Here is a 15,822-nt window from a genome sequence, read left to right as displayed (position 1 = left end):
CAGGTCCCCCTCGTTGAAAATATTTTCTCCAGTCCCGCTGCATCCCAATCTCCAGGCCACGGCCTGGGAGTTCATATTTTTAACAAGTGCCTTAGGCAGTTTTTATAATGAGGCAAATTTGAGAACGAATGTGGTTGAATATAGCCTGTCATTTTTAAATAAATGTAATTTAAACAGTTAACTTTAAAATTTAGTGCACTCTGGGGCACCTGGCTGGCTCAGTCAGTAGAGCACGTGATTTGTAATCTCAGGGTTGTGACTTCAAGCCCCATGTTGGGCATGGAGCCTACTTTAAAAACAAAAATAAAAATAAAATTTGGTTGCATGAAGTACTAAAATGAAGTTGCTTTAAGGAAATAAAATTGTAAACAATCCATAGGAATCCAGTTCAAATTGCAAATGCAAAGCAGACTTTGGTCTGATGTCTTGTCAGTTCTGACCTGGGACTGGGTGTGGAGCAAAATGTAAATAAACACAGACTAACTCTCGTGGATTCCTGACACTTTATGCGTTCCTTCCTGAATAAAAAAAAAATTTTAAGTTATAATTTTCAACTCTGTTGGTAGAAAGATGAATGTGTTGAGATGCCATGTGACCACATTTTCTTCGACCTGAAAGTTTGTATGTTTTCTTCTAATTTTAAAAGAAATTACAATATTTTCATTCGTGAGTGCCCAAAAAGATCGCAGGCCCTAGACCCGGAGCCTATCGTGTGTCACAGACCATGGGCCTGCATGGCGGAGTTGGTGAAATCGGGCCTTAGTTCTGGTGGCTGATGTGATAATACTTATGTCTGCCTCAAAAGTGCTGGAAGGAATTCCTGCTATTCTTTCTCCCTCTCGCAGATGAGAATATGATCGGCATTTTTTTTTTTCTTTAAATCAGCCTTCTTGTTCCCAGCCCACGTGCCAAGGAGAAAGTTGACAGGAATCGGAGGCCATGTGCCAGTGGAAGGAAGGTTTTTGTCACACGTGGATGTGTGACCTTTCCCACCACGATCCTTTCCCCCAAACATTCCTCTGCCCCCGAAGTGTGTTTTGAATTGCCGACTTTAACTTACAGGTGTTGCGCTGACAGTAAATCAGGGGCGTAAATCAGGACTCTTCCTACCCTAAACTCCCACCTGAGGGATGTCCAGTATCTAACTGGTTAAGCAACTTTGCTCAGGCTTTCCTTGTCATTGATCGCCTGTGTCGAATGGATTTCAGTAGCAGGCATGATATGGGCAGGGTACTGCCTGAGCAGGGGAGGGGCTGTTGAGATGGGGAATGTAGGCACACTCTTTCCCATGGGCGGGACCACATCTGCCATCGGTGCATTGAAGCAAATAAAACAATTTTTTTTTCTTTTGCATTTTTATAGTGCAGTTTTTGAGAATTCTAAAGTAACTCTGATTATTAAGATTAAATGTATTATTGTAAATAATTGAAAAGCATCTTCAGAAAAAACAGAAGAAGAAAAAAATCCACCCTCCTCCATGACCCAGAGATAACAGCTGTTAATATTTCAGCCTGAAGTTTCTAGTCTTGTTTTCTGTGCACAAAGAGCTGTTGAATTTTTATCCAAAATAGTAATCATACACGCATCCCAGTTAATCACCTGCCCTTTCACCGAACGACATATAATGAACATGCTCCTCACATCATTAAATGCCGTCCTACAAAATGGTGGCCTTTTTTCCCTTTGTGTGAATGGACAATCATTTATTTAATTTACCTACCTACTCTGTAATTTTGGACAGTAATTAATTTTCTAGTTATTAGTGGTAAAAGTTCAGTGCTTTTTTTAAGATAAATTTTTGAATGCGTGCATAACTATGTCTTTAGGGTAAAGCAGAACTGATGTATTAAAGAATGCAAGAATCTGGAGCTTTTTAATAGGTATTTCCAAAACCCCCCGTGGAAAGATTGCACTAGTTTACATTCCCGTTGGTACTCTATAAGTTCTTGTGTCCTTGTACCCTTGCCAACCCTGGGGATTGCCATGTGACTAAAATTCAAACTAAAGGAATCTGGTGTGCATTAATTTGCAAGAAACCGTGACTCAAGTTTCTTTGCACAGAATATTTAATGTTTAGCAGATTGCTCTATGTGCAATAATTACAGGTTCCTTTACAGTGTTATGGAAACCCTTTTATTAAATTTTACATGTATCACTTTCTTCAAGGTCCTTAAATAGTTCTTAGGTTTTCAACTCTTCCATTATATGCAGTTAAAAGTGTGGTTTTGGAGGGCTTTGTGTGTGTGTTTAGGATGGTGGGATGTGAGAAGTGGACAGAACTTCAGTAATCAGTGAGCCCATCTCTGCCTTACAGCTTAGTCAATGGCTCAAGGAAGAAACTTGCCCACGATCATCCTATCTGTGGGGGTGCTGTCATTTCAAGTGACAAGCCACTTAACTTGGACAAGCCTTGCAAAATGGGGAGCTTGCTAGCTCATGAAACTGAAAACGGGTTCTGAAGCTACTGTGATTGACCTTGGACAATTCCTTGATCTTTTCTGAGCCATAATTTTCTTATCTGTAAACAGGATGTTGGACTCGACCTAAGGTCCCTTTCACCTCTTCAAGTTAAATGTTTCTATGAATATATCAGCAAAGATTACATTATAGTACCAACTACATTTAGACATGGTGAAGGGAAAGCTAGCCCTCAAAGAACAAATACTTTAAGAAATACAATTCTATTACACACTCGGATCTAGATTAACAGTTTTTGTTTGTTAACATGTAGAGGTGCTTAAGCAACTTCAACATAATTAGTATTCACGTAGCGTCCATATCAGTGCCTTAAAAGTCTTTTCTTTTTTCTGATTACACAATACTCAGATATCTTTTCTACCCATTAATTTGTTCAACAAATCTATTCACAAACAGTGGGAAAAGAAATTCAGTCCTTCTATTCACAATTATTTCATCCAATTCCAGCTTGGTGGAACCTCAAGAAATGTGTTCAACTGTGCAGGACAGCAACTGGTTGCTAAGTCAAACCTGTGCCCAAAGGAGTTACTCTTACATACAGGAAGAAATATTGGTATTAGTGAACTTTGCCTCACCAAGAACACCTTAAAGCTCTGGCTGTTGTTCAAGAGGAGGTAGATTTTCTAGTATCAGGCTCCCTTAGCCCTTTAAAATAGTTTCTCTGACCTTTTCTGCATTGTGGTTGTTGGGGTTTTTGTTTTTTGTTTGCGGGGATGGCGGTGGGGGGTGGGGGGAGTCTTTGCTCCTTGATGCTATTTGGTCACTGTATAAGGTCATTGTGTAACCCTTGACATTTACTACAGGAAGCATAGGTGTCTCTCAGAGACTATTCTAGTGCTCCAAAAACGTCTCTAAGAAACAGGTTTTGTTTCAAAGCCATTGATGACCAATAAAACTTGTAAATATTTTCACTACAGTATTTGGAATACAGATTCATTTCACAGTTTTAAATTACTACCAGAGTGCCAATTTTGGTTTGTGTTTTTAGAAATTTTTAGGCAGAGATAAATACAACAGGACCTACATACCTTTTTATTAACACCCAGCTACCACATGTTTATCGGCGATACTGGCAGTCCCTGGATCTGGTTCTGCAGGAGAAGGAGGGTTGGGGGGGGGGGGGGGGGGGCGGGGGCGGATTTTGACTTAGAGTATATCAGTGAGGATATGCAAATCATTCTGCATAACAGCCCTTAAATCCCAGTGCCTTAAAACAACAAAGGTTTATTTCTCATTCACACTATAAGCCCATCAAGGAGGTGGTTCGGGCTCCATTCTGGCTCCCGCTCCCCCTGACCCATCATTATCTTGGATCTTGCTGGACATGGTAACAGAGAAAGAGCTCTGAAGGGTCTCACCCCGGCCGTAAGTGCTCTTGCCTGGAAGTGATGTACCCTATGTCCATGCACAACTCGCTGACTAGATGAGGCACATTGCCCAGCTCAGTTATAAAATGTCCGGGGGCTGCAGTCTCACCCCATGAGGCTAAAAGGGAGAGAACTGGAAATATTTGACCAGCAGCACTAGTGACTATCGCAATTTACTTTTCTGATTACCAACTAGCTGGCTTGCTCTCCGAAACCGCAGGTGAAATACAGCCATTCGCACTCCAGAGCAGACAACCCTGTAGCCTCACCCAGTCGTGGCATCTGGATGATGTGCGGTAGGATCTAAGTGAGGGGGTGATACAAAGTTGTTTTGACATCAACTCCAGAGGTGGGTCCTCTTGAGCTAGAGACTTCTGAACTCAAAGAGTCCAGTTACCTGCTGTGCCCCCTCCCCCACATTGTATGTGAATATGTAACGGTGAAAAAAAGATTGGAAACCTCAATATACACTCTTGTTCAGAAAGGAGGTGAATGGGAGACATCCATTCATTGGTCCTCAATCATTCTAAACTGCTGAAGCAATTCTGAAATCCATCTGGTGACCAGTATGTAGAGGGTGTTCTCTGGGGTCCTGATTGTTGTCTCGGGAAGGGGATCCCCAATCCATTGCTTCAGGTCTTGGTTTTTCCCAATAACCTCCTTGATCACAACTAAAGTAAGACGGAAGAATATGCCTTCCATAGGAGCTGAGCAGCTCTCCCAGCAGACTTTAGAGGGTTGGGGGACTCAAGTGTTCAGCTTTTGGTTTCTCTGGCAGTACGACTCTTTTCAAAAGGAAATCAGTTTCCTATCTATTTAGCTCTAGTTTATTTCCATATGCCAAGCCCTCAGCCCTTGGCATGCTTCTGTTCACTGTATGCCTTTGTGGTTTTGCTCCCAACCTTTCTTTATTAACTTAATTGGTGATACTTTGAGCCTGTCAGCCTTTGGTTGGGAAGCCACACCTCTGGTCTCTTTTTCCCTGAGGTATTCTAATTGAAAGAATGAACTAAGGAGCCATGACGTCAACTGCTGCCGACACTCTGTAACCCTTTCAGAGTGTTAAGATTGAGCGTGATAGCCCTTCTCTTTCACCCCAAAGCTAAGTGCTAATTGACCTCTTCCATGCAAAGACTTTTTCTCATTTCATTGTTTATCTCTTGGGAAAGAGAAACGGCTGCTTTTTCCAACCCTGTGAGTCTGACTTAATAGACTTGATTCCCTTTTCTTTTGGTTTGTAAACCAGTCAATTACTTTCTAAGCACATCTCTCTCTCTCTCTCTCTCTCTCTCTCTCTCTCTCTCTCTCTCTCTCTTTCTCTCTTTCTCTCTTTCTCTCTCTCTCTCAAAAATGAGTAAAGGGACGCCTGGGTGGCTCGGTCGGTTAAACGTCCGACTTCGGCTCAGGTCATGATCTCACTGCCTGTGAGTTCGAGCCCCGTGTCGGGCTCTGTGCTGACCGCTCAGAGCCTGAGGCCTGTTTCGGATTCTGTGTCTCCCTCTCTCTCTGCCCCTCCCCTGTTCATGCTCTGTCTCTCTCTGTCTCAAAAATAAATAAACTTTGAAAAAAAATTTTTTTTAAAAAATAAAAAAAAAATGAGTAAACAACACACATAAACAGAAAAGACATGAACATAGGTAAATGAAAGCAATTTCTCTTGCCATGTAAACTAATACAGTATTCTGATCTCTATTCCCTTACCTCAAGCAAAACTGCTGATACAACATTTAACGGAATTTTCAGAGCTCTACACTTTTTTCCACCATTCTGTTGAGTGGCCAGCAAAAGCTTTGAAATGAGCAGGAGGTGAGGCAGGAGGAAAGTAGCAGGATTCTAAATAACATATGAAATGTTTAGGTCCCCTGTCACGTTTTTTAAAAGTAAGACCTCTTTGCGGATGCTTGTACTTACCAGCATCCACAAAGGACCACGGAGGGACCCCTCATCGCAGAGGGCTGGGGGCAGCTGTGGCTTCGTGAATCCTGGATTTCTACTACAGAACTAGGTTATTTTCTGGGTTTCACACAGTGTGTTCTGTCAATCCTGTGCTGGGAAGTCTCCTATTTTTCACTGTCACTGAATTATTCTTATGTTCTTTTTTACTTCTGCATGTACCGAAATGTCTGAGTGTAGAATTTTCTCCATCCCCTCCCCCAGTCTCTAGCTTCCACCCATACAACCTGCTTACCTCTGCCACCTCCTAAAGGTATTAACAACCTGGAGGGATTGATAGCCTTCTATATCTTTCAGCAGATATATAATCATATAATCATAAACCTACGGGTCTCCTTTTCACCTGCCTTCTTTCCTGCCTTCCTTCCCTCCCCCTTTTTTTTCAAACCAAATTATTTACACTTCTGGCTATCTCTTACCTTTCTCATTAACAGAAGCTTAAGGCTATCTCTCCAGGCAGCTGGTATAGATCTCATTCATTCTTTTCGGTGGCTGTCCAGTATTCCATGATTTGGAAAGAATACACTGTGTTTTCCTGTTACTGGGTAGGCAATTTGTTTTCTGTTCTGTTTTTGTTTTTGTTTTAATTTGGCCACTGCAAAGGTTGCTGCTAGAATATTCTTATATCTATCCTCAAATGCTGGTGCTTTTTGAATACCGTCCAGGAGAGGGATTAGCTGGATTAAAAATGTACTAGTACTTTTCATTTTACTAGATGTTGCCACAGTGTTTCCAAATGAGTAGCCTAGCAAAGTTCCAGAATACCCTTCCCCCATCCTGTCCAGTGGTAGGTGTCTTTCCTACTATGAGAAGAAAGGATTATACCTGCAACACTGATTGCATAGTCCTGACACCTGTTGACACGGCACAAGTATTTCAGTGGAGGTTGAAATTAGGGCTCTGGTCAGCCTACGTGGTTGGGGTGGTTGCGATTTTATTATACTTCTGAAAGAATCTGTAGGAAGTTTGTAGTAGGAAGAGAACTGGAGACCATTATACTGCAATCCACTCCCTCCACAGATGCTGGAAATGAGATCTTAGAGAGGTGGAGGGAGTGACAGTGAGCTGGTTACTGGCTCCTGCGTATGGGAAGCAGTTGTGAATCCTGATTTGAGGCTTTCCCTATTACCTATACTGACAGCGAGTTTTAGAGACCAGACCAAGAAACGTCACCTGTGAGTTGAACTGACCAGTGGTGATGAACTGTTTCCGGTTTTCTGTGATCTGCCGGGACAAGCGTTTGCTTTGCAAACTTCCGTAGTTATCACAGGACTTGGTCTTGTCACCTCGGTCTTGTCAGTGGAATCTGCTGCTCTTAGTCTTTGGGCGAGTTTGGGGTATCATTTTTCATGTGTGGAACAGCCGGCTTGGATTACAGCTAAAATGACAGCAGCGAAGCACTGGAGAGAAAATCGCACGTGCAGGGATGGCTTCCTGCTGTGTTCCTCTCCTTCCACCCTCCCCAGCCTACTGATGTCGAGGGCAAAGTAGTAGGGCAGCCCAGAAAAAACAACTTCTGTGGGTCTCACTTATGCTCCTGGCAATGTGACCTCTGGGTGTGGCATGCACAACCTGACCAGGGCTCATATGGATGTTCTCTAGGGCGGAATAAAATCAACTTATTGAAAGAAGTCATTGTATCTCCCTGTATCTTTTTTTAAATTTTAATTTAATTTAATTTATTTTAAGAGATGAAGACAGTGCAAGTGGGGGAGGGGCAGAGAGAGAAAGAGAGAGAATCCCAAGCAGGCTCCCCACTGTCAGCACAGGGCCTGATGTGGGGCTCGAACTCAAAAACTGTGAGTTCATGACCTGAGCCAAACCCAAGCATCAGACGCTCAACCGACCGAGCCATTCCAGGCACCCCTGCTCCCTATATCTTTAAACTCAGTTTTAATATTACAGTTTCAGATTTAGTCCATGGAGTCTACTGATGGAAATGAAAAGGGAGACCCCAGATTTTGGAATCTCATTTGGGTTTGCTCTGTGTTCATTGCAGAGCATCTGACTGCACAGCGTTAACTTTCTAGGCTGCCTCTGAATGAAGTTAGTCAGTTCAGGGAGCTCAGCCTGTTCTTTTCATAACAAAAATAATTATGATGGAGATTTGTTTTGTTATAGATAAACATCTCCAGGAGGCTTTATAGATATATACGTATACACACACACACACACACACACACACACACACACACACACACCATCTCCTAAAGGCTTGCCTTAGGTTGCAGACCTGGTCAGGAGCTGTGCTCATTTGTGGGCTTGCCTGTCAGAGGCCATGGTTCTTCCAGTTTAGTGATTCCCAAGCCTGCAGATTGGAACCACTGGGGAACTTTCAAAAAATACTCATGCCCAGGTTGCAACCTTGAATTAAAGTCAGAACCTGTGAGAGAGGAGACCAGAATTGGGATGCTAAAGGCGAGTCTGACACACCGCTGGGTTGAGGACTCCTTAGCAGGCCATTTGAGATGAAGAGAGTGACTCTGCTTAATGAAGAAATGAGCTATAAGAGGAGTTATAACTTTTTAGAGTTCTGTCACCATAGGATCATCATCTCTCATCACCCACTTTCTCTCACTTTCTCCTTCCTGCCTATTCTGTAGATTAAAGCAGTGGAGTCGGCTCATGGAGGCAAAAATTGAATACTCTATCAGTTGTTACTGCAAAGTGCCCTAGGGGTGTGCCAAGTGGGTTAGAGACCATCACGCCTCGGGTACACCTGGCATAGCCAGTTTTTCCCCTGGCATTGGAACAGATCACTGTTTCTTTGACTGAGATTCTGATAAGAGAGCATTTGAGAGCCATGGTGCCTGCAAAAAGAAATCTTTAAATATTGGAATTGCGCTCGGCTTGGGGAGACACTCGAGCTCTGAGAAGCCCTGGGAATTGAGACGAGCCTAGGGGACTGCAACGTCTTAGTTCTCTTCTCAACCTCAGTTCTGAGGCACAGTCTGAGTGGACTATGGGCAGACACATGGGCACCACTCGAATGGTGGATTTCCCCTTGCCCGTCTCTTCTTTTAGGCACGTCTGGTTGAATTCAGGTGGCTTGGATATTAAATGTACGTTCAGATGTGACACCATCGCATTTCGTTATTGAATATTCAGAAATTGAACGTCTCTCCCAATGCATGGGATTCACCAGTACTATCTTTCTGTCCTCTAGCCTTCCCGTGGTTTGGGATGGACATCGGTGGAACGCTGGTTAAATTGGTCTACTTTGAGCCAAAGGATATTACAGCCGAAGAGGAGCAAGAGGAGGTAGAGAACCTGAAGAGCATCAGAAAGTATTTGACTTCCAATACGGCTTATGGGAAAACCGGGATCCGAGACGTCCATCTAGAACTGAAAAATCTGACCATGTGTGGGCGCAAAGGGAACCTGCACTTCATCCGCTTCCCCAGCTGTGCTATGCACAGGTTCATTCAGATGGGCAGCGAGAAGAACTTCTCCAGCCTCCACACCACGCTCTGTGCCACGGGAGGTGGGGCTTTCAAGTTCGAAAAGGACTTCAGAATGGTATGTCAGGTTTGTACTTGCTAAACCACAAAACCACCTGGCTTCTCATATGGGAGAGCTAGACTACTAGTCTTGGGCTCTGGACAGGTTTACCTCACCTTGTCTGTGCCTCCGTTCCCTCCTGTAGATGAGTAGTTCCTACCTCCTAGGGTTGTTAAGGTTTCAATGAGACAGTAGTATGTCCCTGGCATTTAGTAAATGCTCGTAAATATTAGCTATTGTCATCATCTTTGCTACAGCTACTGTTGCACAATATGCCAAAGATGAGATTGTATCGATCCCTGTCCGAAGTATCTTTGACTTGTCCACAGACGCTTTTCACGGCGTCGCGAAAAGCATAAACACCATGCCGGTTTTCTAGCTAGAGAGACTGAGGCCCGCCAGAGAGGCTTTCTATACATCCTGCGAACATTTTTTACTGCCGTCTACCTATTATTTGCTCTGAGTGTCTTTTTTTTGTTTTGTGACTGTCACTCAGAAGTTTTGTCCGAGACAGAAATGAAACACCTGATACTATTTATAGGTGACTTCCTTTATTAGCGAGTAAGATTTGGGGAGCGTGATTTCACGTACTAAGAATAATGCTGTCTCCCAATGGGCAGTCCATACCAGCTCTGCATTGCTCATTTACATTTGAGAAAACTGGCTAAATGGAGGACACGGATGAGTAAGATATCTCATGTTTCTCTTTCTTTAGCGATCTTTCAACAGCTGTGTGTTCCAATTTCCCCATCTCTGCAGTCAGGATAATCTCTATACCACCCAGCCTCAACCCGCACGGAACAAAAGGAGGATAAAGTGAAATAATGGATGTAGAAAGTAAAGAGAAAATCAGGGAAGCTAGGCTCGGCAGAAGTGACTGGACATTAGAGACGAAAGGGTTGGAAGACTTGGGGGCTAGTCTTGCCAGAAAGTTGAAAATGTAGTGAGATGAGTTACAAAATACACGTTTTCAAAGCCTGGGGTACATGGCATCTCTTTCCCACCAAAGGGACCCAATGATCAAAGAATTTGGAAACTGAAAAGGCTGAGATCCAGGGGCATGAAAATTAAATTTGAATTCATCATTGGAAAAGCACTGAACCTGAATTTTAGTGTTGTCTCTGCATTTAACCAGCTGGGTGACTTCGAGCAAGACATATCCCTTTTTAGTTTCATCATCTGTAGAAAAGTGGCAGGAAAATGAAGAGAAGAGGGAGGAGTTCTAGGACATCAGAGCCTGAAGTCACCTTCGGAGACCAGAAAGTATAGCATTCGTGGCCTACATGGATAAGGAAACTAAAGCTAAAGAGAGATTAAGAGGCTTCAGTAATGGGCACCTGGGTGGCTCAGTCAGTTAAGCGTCCCACTCTTGGGTTTGGCTCAGGTTGTGATCTCACATTGATGAGTTCGAGCCCCATGTCAGGCTCCATGCTGATAGAGCAGAGTCTTCTTGGGATTCTCTCTCTCCCTCTCTCTGTCCCTCTCCTGCTCACTCTCTCTGTCTCTCTTTCTAAATAAATAACCAAACTTAAAAACGTTTTTTAAAACGAAGAGACTGTGGTAGTGCCCCCTTGTAAGCACTAGGATGTCAGCTCAATTCTGATTCAGGAGAAAATGCTGAGCCAGCCCTAGTGCTAGGAGCTTCCTTGTGTCAGCCTATCTGAACACCTCCACTAGGGAGCTTAAAGGGAAGCAAGTTGACCTAGAGCATTTATGCAACATCCCTCAATGCCTCCGTTCCTCCTTCTGGGTAATGTACATTCTGAGAGAAAGTTACTCAATATATGTTAGCCGTGGGCAAGTGTGTTTCTCAAGGTTCTGAACTAAGCGAGGTCATACCTTATTACCACCAAAGTAAAGAAGGCGCTGCTCCTTCAGGCAGGCTGTTGGAGCCTAATGAATAGATTGGAGCAGGGAGCAAGTCTGGAGTATTTGCCAAACAGCCTGGCCAGCTGGGGGCGTACATCCATAAAAAAGTAAATGGGTTGCCTTCTGTTTCCATGCTCAGTCTCAGCCAAAGCGAAGACAGAATTCATCGCTTCCCGTAGCCTGTTTGCCAGGGTGCTGAGTTATGTGCCCCTATCCTTCCAAAGTTTGTGAGGATGAATAGGTCTTACCATCCTCTGTCCACAGTACACAAGTATGTATTGTGCTCCTTCTGGGCGTCAAGTACTGTTGGGAACAAAACAAAGCCCCTGCCCTTGAGGAGCTACCTTATAGTGTGGGGAGATGGTCAGTAATTAAATAAGCAAGTGAATATAGAAGGTACCGCCACTACACACACGCGCGCGCGCGCGCACACACACACACACACACACACACACACACACATATGTATGTATATTATGGAGGAAGGAAAAAAGCAGAGTAAAGGAGATAGGGAGTGTTGGGAGATTTTAGTGTGATGAGGTAACATTGGTGCGGGAACCAAAAGAAGTAATGAAGCACATCAGACCAGTATCTGGGGAAGGGTATTTTAGGCAGAGGGAACAGTAAGTACTAAGACCCTTAGGTGTGCTAAATGCAAGCTTTTGTCTCTTCCCTTTTCCAGAGTAGAAAATTGAAGGTGCTTACGTGGTTGGTTGTAAATGATCAATATATATACTAAGGAATCTGACAACATAAAGCAGTATATAGCATATATATATATATGGATATGTCCATATATATATATATATATATATATATATATATACCCATATATATATATATATATATATATATATATATATATATATATATATACTATAAAGTCCTGTCATTGTTATTGTATAAAATTACTGATTGGGGTACAATACAGCTTTGCAGAAATGTGTTTTTAAAGCCTGAGTAGTTAGAGCTAACTGAAAGATGTTCAGCAGACCCTGAATAGTCAGCAATTGTTATATCTAATGACTATATCTTTTTCATTTATAGTAAATATACTTAAATCCTTAAATAATATCAACTAGTCTTCATCCAATTTAGAATGTACAAGAAAGAGCTATACACCATGAGACAAGCATTAAGTTAGACCCCCATGTAGAATACTTTCAACTGAACAAAGCTGCAATTCTTTCTTCCTTATTTTTCCCTTCTTTTTTTTTCCTCTCTTCTTTCCTTTTTTCCTTTCTTCTCCTTTTAACATTTTAGGGTCACTGTCACAAATAAACTTCTGACACTCAGAAGTTAGCCTTCTGAGTTAATGATACACCAAAATGGAACACAGAAGAAAAACTTAATCTAACTACAAATGGTCTAAAAATTGATAAGCCAATGAGCAATCCCACCATTGAAGAAAGTGATCTTCAAGGAGAAGACTTGTCTATCCCCTGTCTCTATTCTGTGAGTTTTCTTTTGAAGAACTCACTAGAGGGGCACCAGGGTGGCTCAGTTGGTTAAGTGTCCGACTTCAACTCAGAGCCCATGGTTCACGAGTTCGAGCCCTGTGTTGGGCTCTGTGCTGACAGCTCAGGACCTGGAGCCTGCTTCAGATTCTGTGTCTCCCTCTCTCTCTGCCCCTTCTCCACTCATGCTCTGTCTCTCTCTCTCAAAAATAAGTAAACAGTAAAAAAAAAAAATTAGTGGAAAAATTATCAGGAAGAGGGAGGACAATTGTGGAAATGTGAAAATCTAAATCTAAGTGGATCATTCAAGAACATTTATTAGCTTGGTTCCTATTATTAATCCAGGGACTAATTCGTGATATTGCAGCAGCATAAGGTTTGGTAGACAATGTCATTCTCCACTTGTGACTGGCTTGACGCTATGGCCTCTTTGTTATTGGGTGCAGGGAGGAAGAAGCCATCTTGCAGGTTTTGTTATATTTCTTACTCACAGAACGTGTTTGAAAAATTCATCTGTCTCGGGTCTCCTAGGTCTTCTTTGAGAAGAAAAAAGAGCCCAGAGTGAAATTTGTAATTCCGAATCAACTCTTTTATATGCAAATTATTCTTGGTTTCTGCCATTGGTGGTTTCTCCATCTTCCAATATGTTTTATGGAACCAGTGTCCTCAAAAGCGCCGTTGGGAAGTGTAGGGTATCATCCAGATGTGTATTTTATTCATGTCTAAAATACAATTTGGTGACTTATTTCTCAACTACAGGGGAGTAATATAGCTGGTTTGGGGCAGGTCCATCAAATAACCCCATAAGAGTGGATATGGAACCTCTTGGGATGTTTTTGGGGTTTTTTTGGTTTTTGTTTTTTGTTTTTTACCAGATTTATCTATTTAACTCCTTATTTAGTTATTTTTGACAGACTGGGCTGAAGCACATAAGGAGAACCTTTCACCTAATTGTATCCTGAGCATGCCTTGTGTTTAGGACCCACATTTTTTCTAATATTAGCATAGAGGTATCATAGAACTCCCTCTACAAATTAGGGTCTTCATTGTGGAAATAGTGTTTCCAATAGTGGAACAGTGCATTTCAACTCAAGAGAAGAAGTCCCAAATTATTTTATTTCTCACATAATTAGAACCCATGTGTATAGTTCTTTATAGTAGCCAAAACATTTTCACACAGGTGTCTCATTTGATTCTTCTTTTTTTTTTTTTTTTTTGAGAGAGAGAGAGAGAGAGAGAGAGAGAGAGAGAGAGAGAGAGAATCTCAAGCAGGCTCCATGCTTAGTGCAGAGCCCCACACAGGGCTCACGCCCACAACCCTGGGATCATGACCTGAGCTGAAATCAAGAGGCAGATGCTCAACCAACTGAGCCACCCAGGCGCCCCTCATTTGATTCTTGAAGATAATAGCTCTATGAGTTAGATAGGGCAGGTGCTATTAGGGAGAGTATGTGACCTTATTGAACACCTGTACTCACTGTTCTGGGGTCATGGACTCATCCCAGCTCTTCAGCTCCTAATACTGTGTGGTCCAAGGCCCAGCAGCATCAACATCACCTGGGATATTGTTAGAAATACAGTCAGAATCCCTGGGAGTGGAGCCCAATGGTCTGTGTTTCAACAAACCCTCCTAGTGATTCTGATGGGTCCTATAGTCTGAGAATCCCACCGCACCCATACGCTTGCTCGGGTGACTTTAGTACTGGGCAAACAATGTGAGTTCATCATAGTTGTAAGTTTGAAAGTTTTTTCTACTCTACCTCTTCCCCTACTTGCTAGCCTTGGGATCCGGGATAGGTCACTTAACAGCTGACCCCTGGTGATGCGTTTCATCTGCAAAATGAGTAATAATAATAATAATAATAATAATAGCTTCCCTGCCTCAAGTCCTACGGATGAGATCATACAATTTTTTTACTAGCTTCCATTATTTACACAGAGTTTGAGTCTTAGGACAAGCTTAGGTTTGTTGCTTTTATATTTGGGGAGTAGTTTAAGCTTAATTATTTAGGAATTGGCAGAAGCCATACTTTCTGAAAGTGGTGAGGAGACTTACAAGCAGTGGGGTGCTGGGGCCAGTTCCTACCGGCTTAAGAGAGCTCATTGTGTGCATGTCTTCTCAACTCTGTGTTAGTGACATCATGTTGGGAGCTTGAAATTAGCCATTGTGGGGGCGATTATGCCACAGAAATTGGTAAATGCTATAAAACAGGGCTTTTGCTCCCAGAGAGCTGGTTGTTAAACATTTACCAGCACACCTTGGTTACAAGATGATGTTCACATTAGTTATAGCTTCATCTGTGTGTTTGCTGGATCTGATGTTTCAGATCTATCATCATTTAAGACCCATTATAGAGATGAGCATTAGAATATATATAAAGTTAGTAGGATAGAAGTCAGAATCAGCCCACAGAAATGTTTGGTTGGCCTGCAATATTTTTAAAAAGTTAATTCTCTGTCAGATAATTTATTACACTGAGCTCCCTTTACCATAGGGCAACAATGGGCTACAGGCGAATTGTAAATATGTGTATATTGTTCTGTGTGCAACAATCCCCATCATCCTGTTACTTTACATCCACTCTAGGGCTTCACTCTTCATGTTTTCTTACTGTCTCCTGTAGGTATTTGCATTTGTTACCCCCGATATAAAAAAAAAAACTAAATGTGTTTTTTGGAGAATGAGTGTTTTTCCATAGCTAGGATCTGAACGTGCTGTTTTAGGCTTTCCACAAAGTTATATAGTTGTATTTACAAAGTAGAAAGTCTGGGGGGTAATTCCCATCTTGTTCTGAATTTCAGTTGGTCTGTTTGAATATCCAAGTAAGGACTTGGCCCATTGCTTAACACTTGGGAGCCTGGACTTTTTCCTGGATGGTGAAGACTTTTGAGGGAGGTCTCTACAGGTCTCCGAAAGTGACTAATTTCTGTTTCCCAGTTTGGGGATGCATGACCTGGGCTTTGGAAATATCCACCCCTCAGTAAAATGTATAGCAGAGATGTTTATTCGCTGCTAGCACTTTATTTGAAAAATTTTTTAATGTTTATTTATTTATTTTGAGAGAGAGAGAGAGAGAAGGAGTGATGGGAGGTGGGGGGCAGAGGGAGAGGGAGAGAAAGAACCCCAAGCAGGCTCAGCACCGTCAGCAAGGAGCCTGACACAGGGCTCAAACCCACAAACCATGAAATCATGACCT

At 42.4% G+C, this 15,822-nt stretch overlaps 1 protein-coding gene across 5 annotated transcripts in view; it reads left to right on the top strand.

Moving 5' to 3' along the window:
* PANK1 (pantothenate kinase 1) overlaps positions 1-15,822 on the top strand; it is a 103,037-nt gene that overhangs the window by 67,353 nt on the left and 19,862 nt on the right. For all 5 annotated transcript variants that reach the window (XM_042908824.1, XM_042908823.1, XM_042908820.1 and 2 more), the window contains one exon: positions 8,965-9,317. In XM_042908824.1, coding sequence (XP_042764758.1) covers positions 8,982-9,317 — 336 coding nt within the window. In that variant the 5' untranslated portion in view covers positions 8,965-8,981. The remainder of the gene's footprint in view (positions 1-8,964; positions 9,318-15,822) is intronic.

The sequence above is a fragment of the Panthera leo genome, chromosome D2 (genome assembly GCF_018350215.1).
Source record: "Panthera leo isolate Ple1 chromosome D2, P.leo_Ple1_pat1.1, whole genome shotgun sequence".
Classification (NCBI taxonomy): Eukaryota; Metazoa; Chordata; class Mammalia; order Carnivora; family Felidae; genus Panthera; species Panthera leo.
Note: the sequence above shows the minus strand (reverse complement) of the source record. Positions and strands in the feature narration are given on the sequence as shown.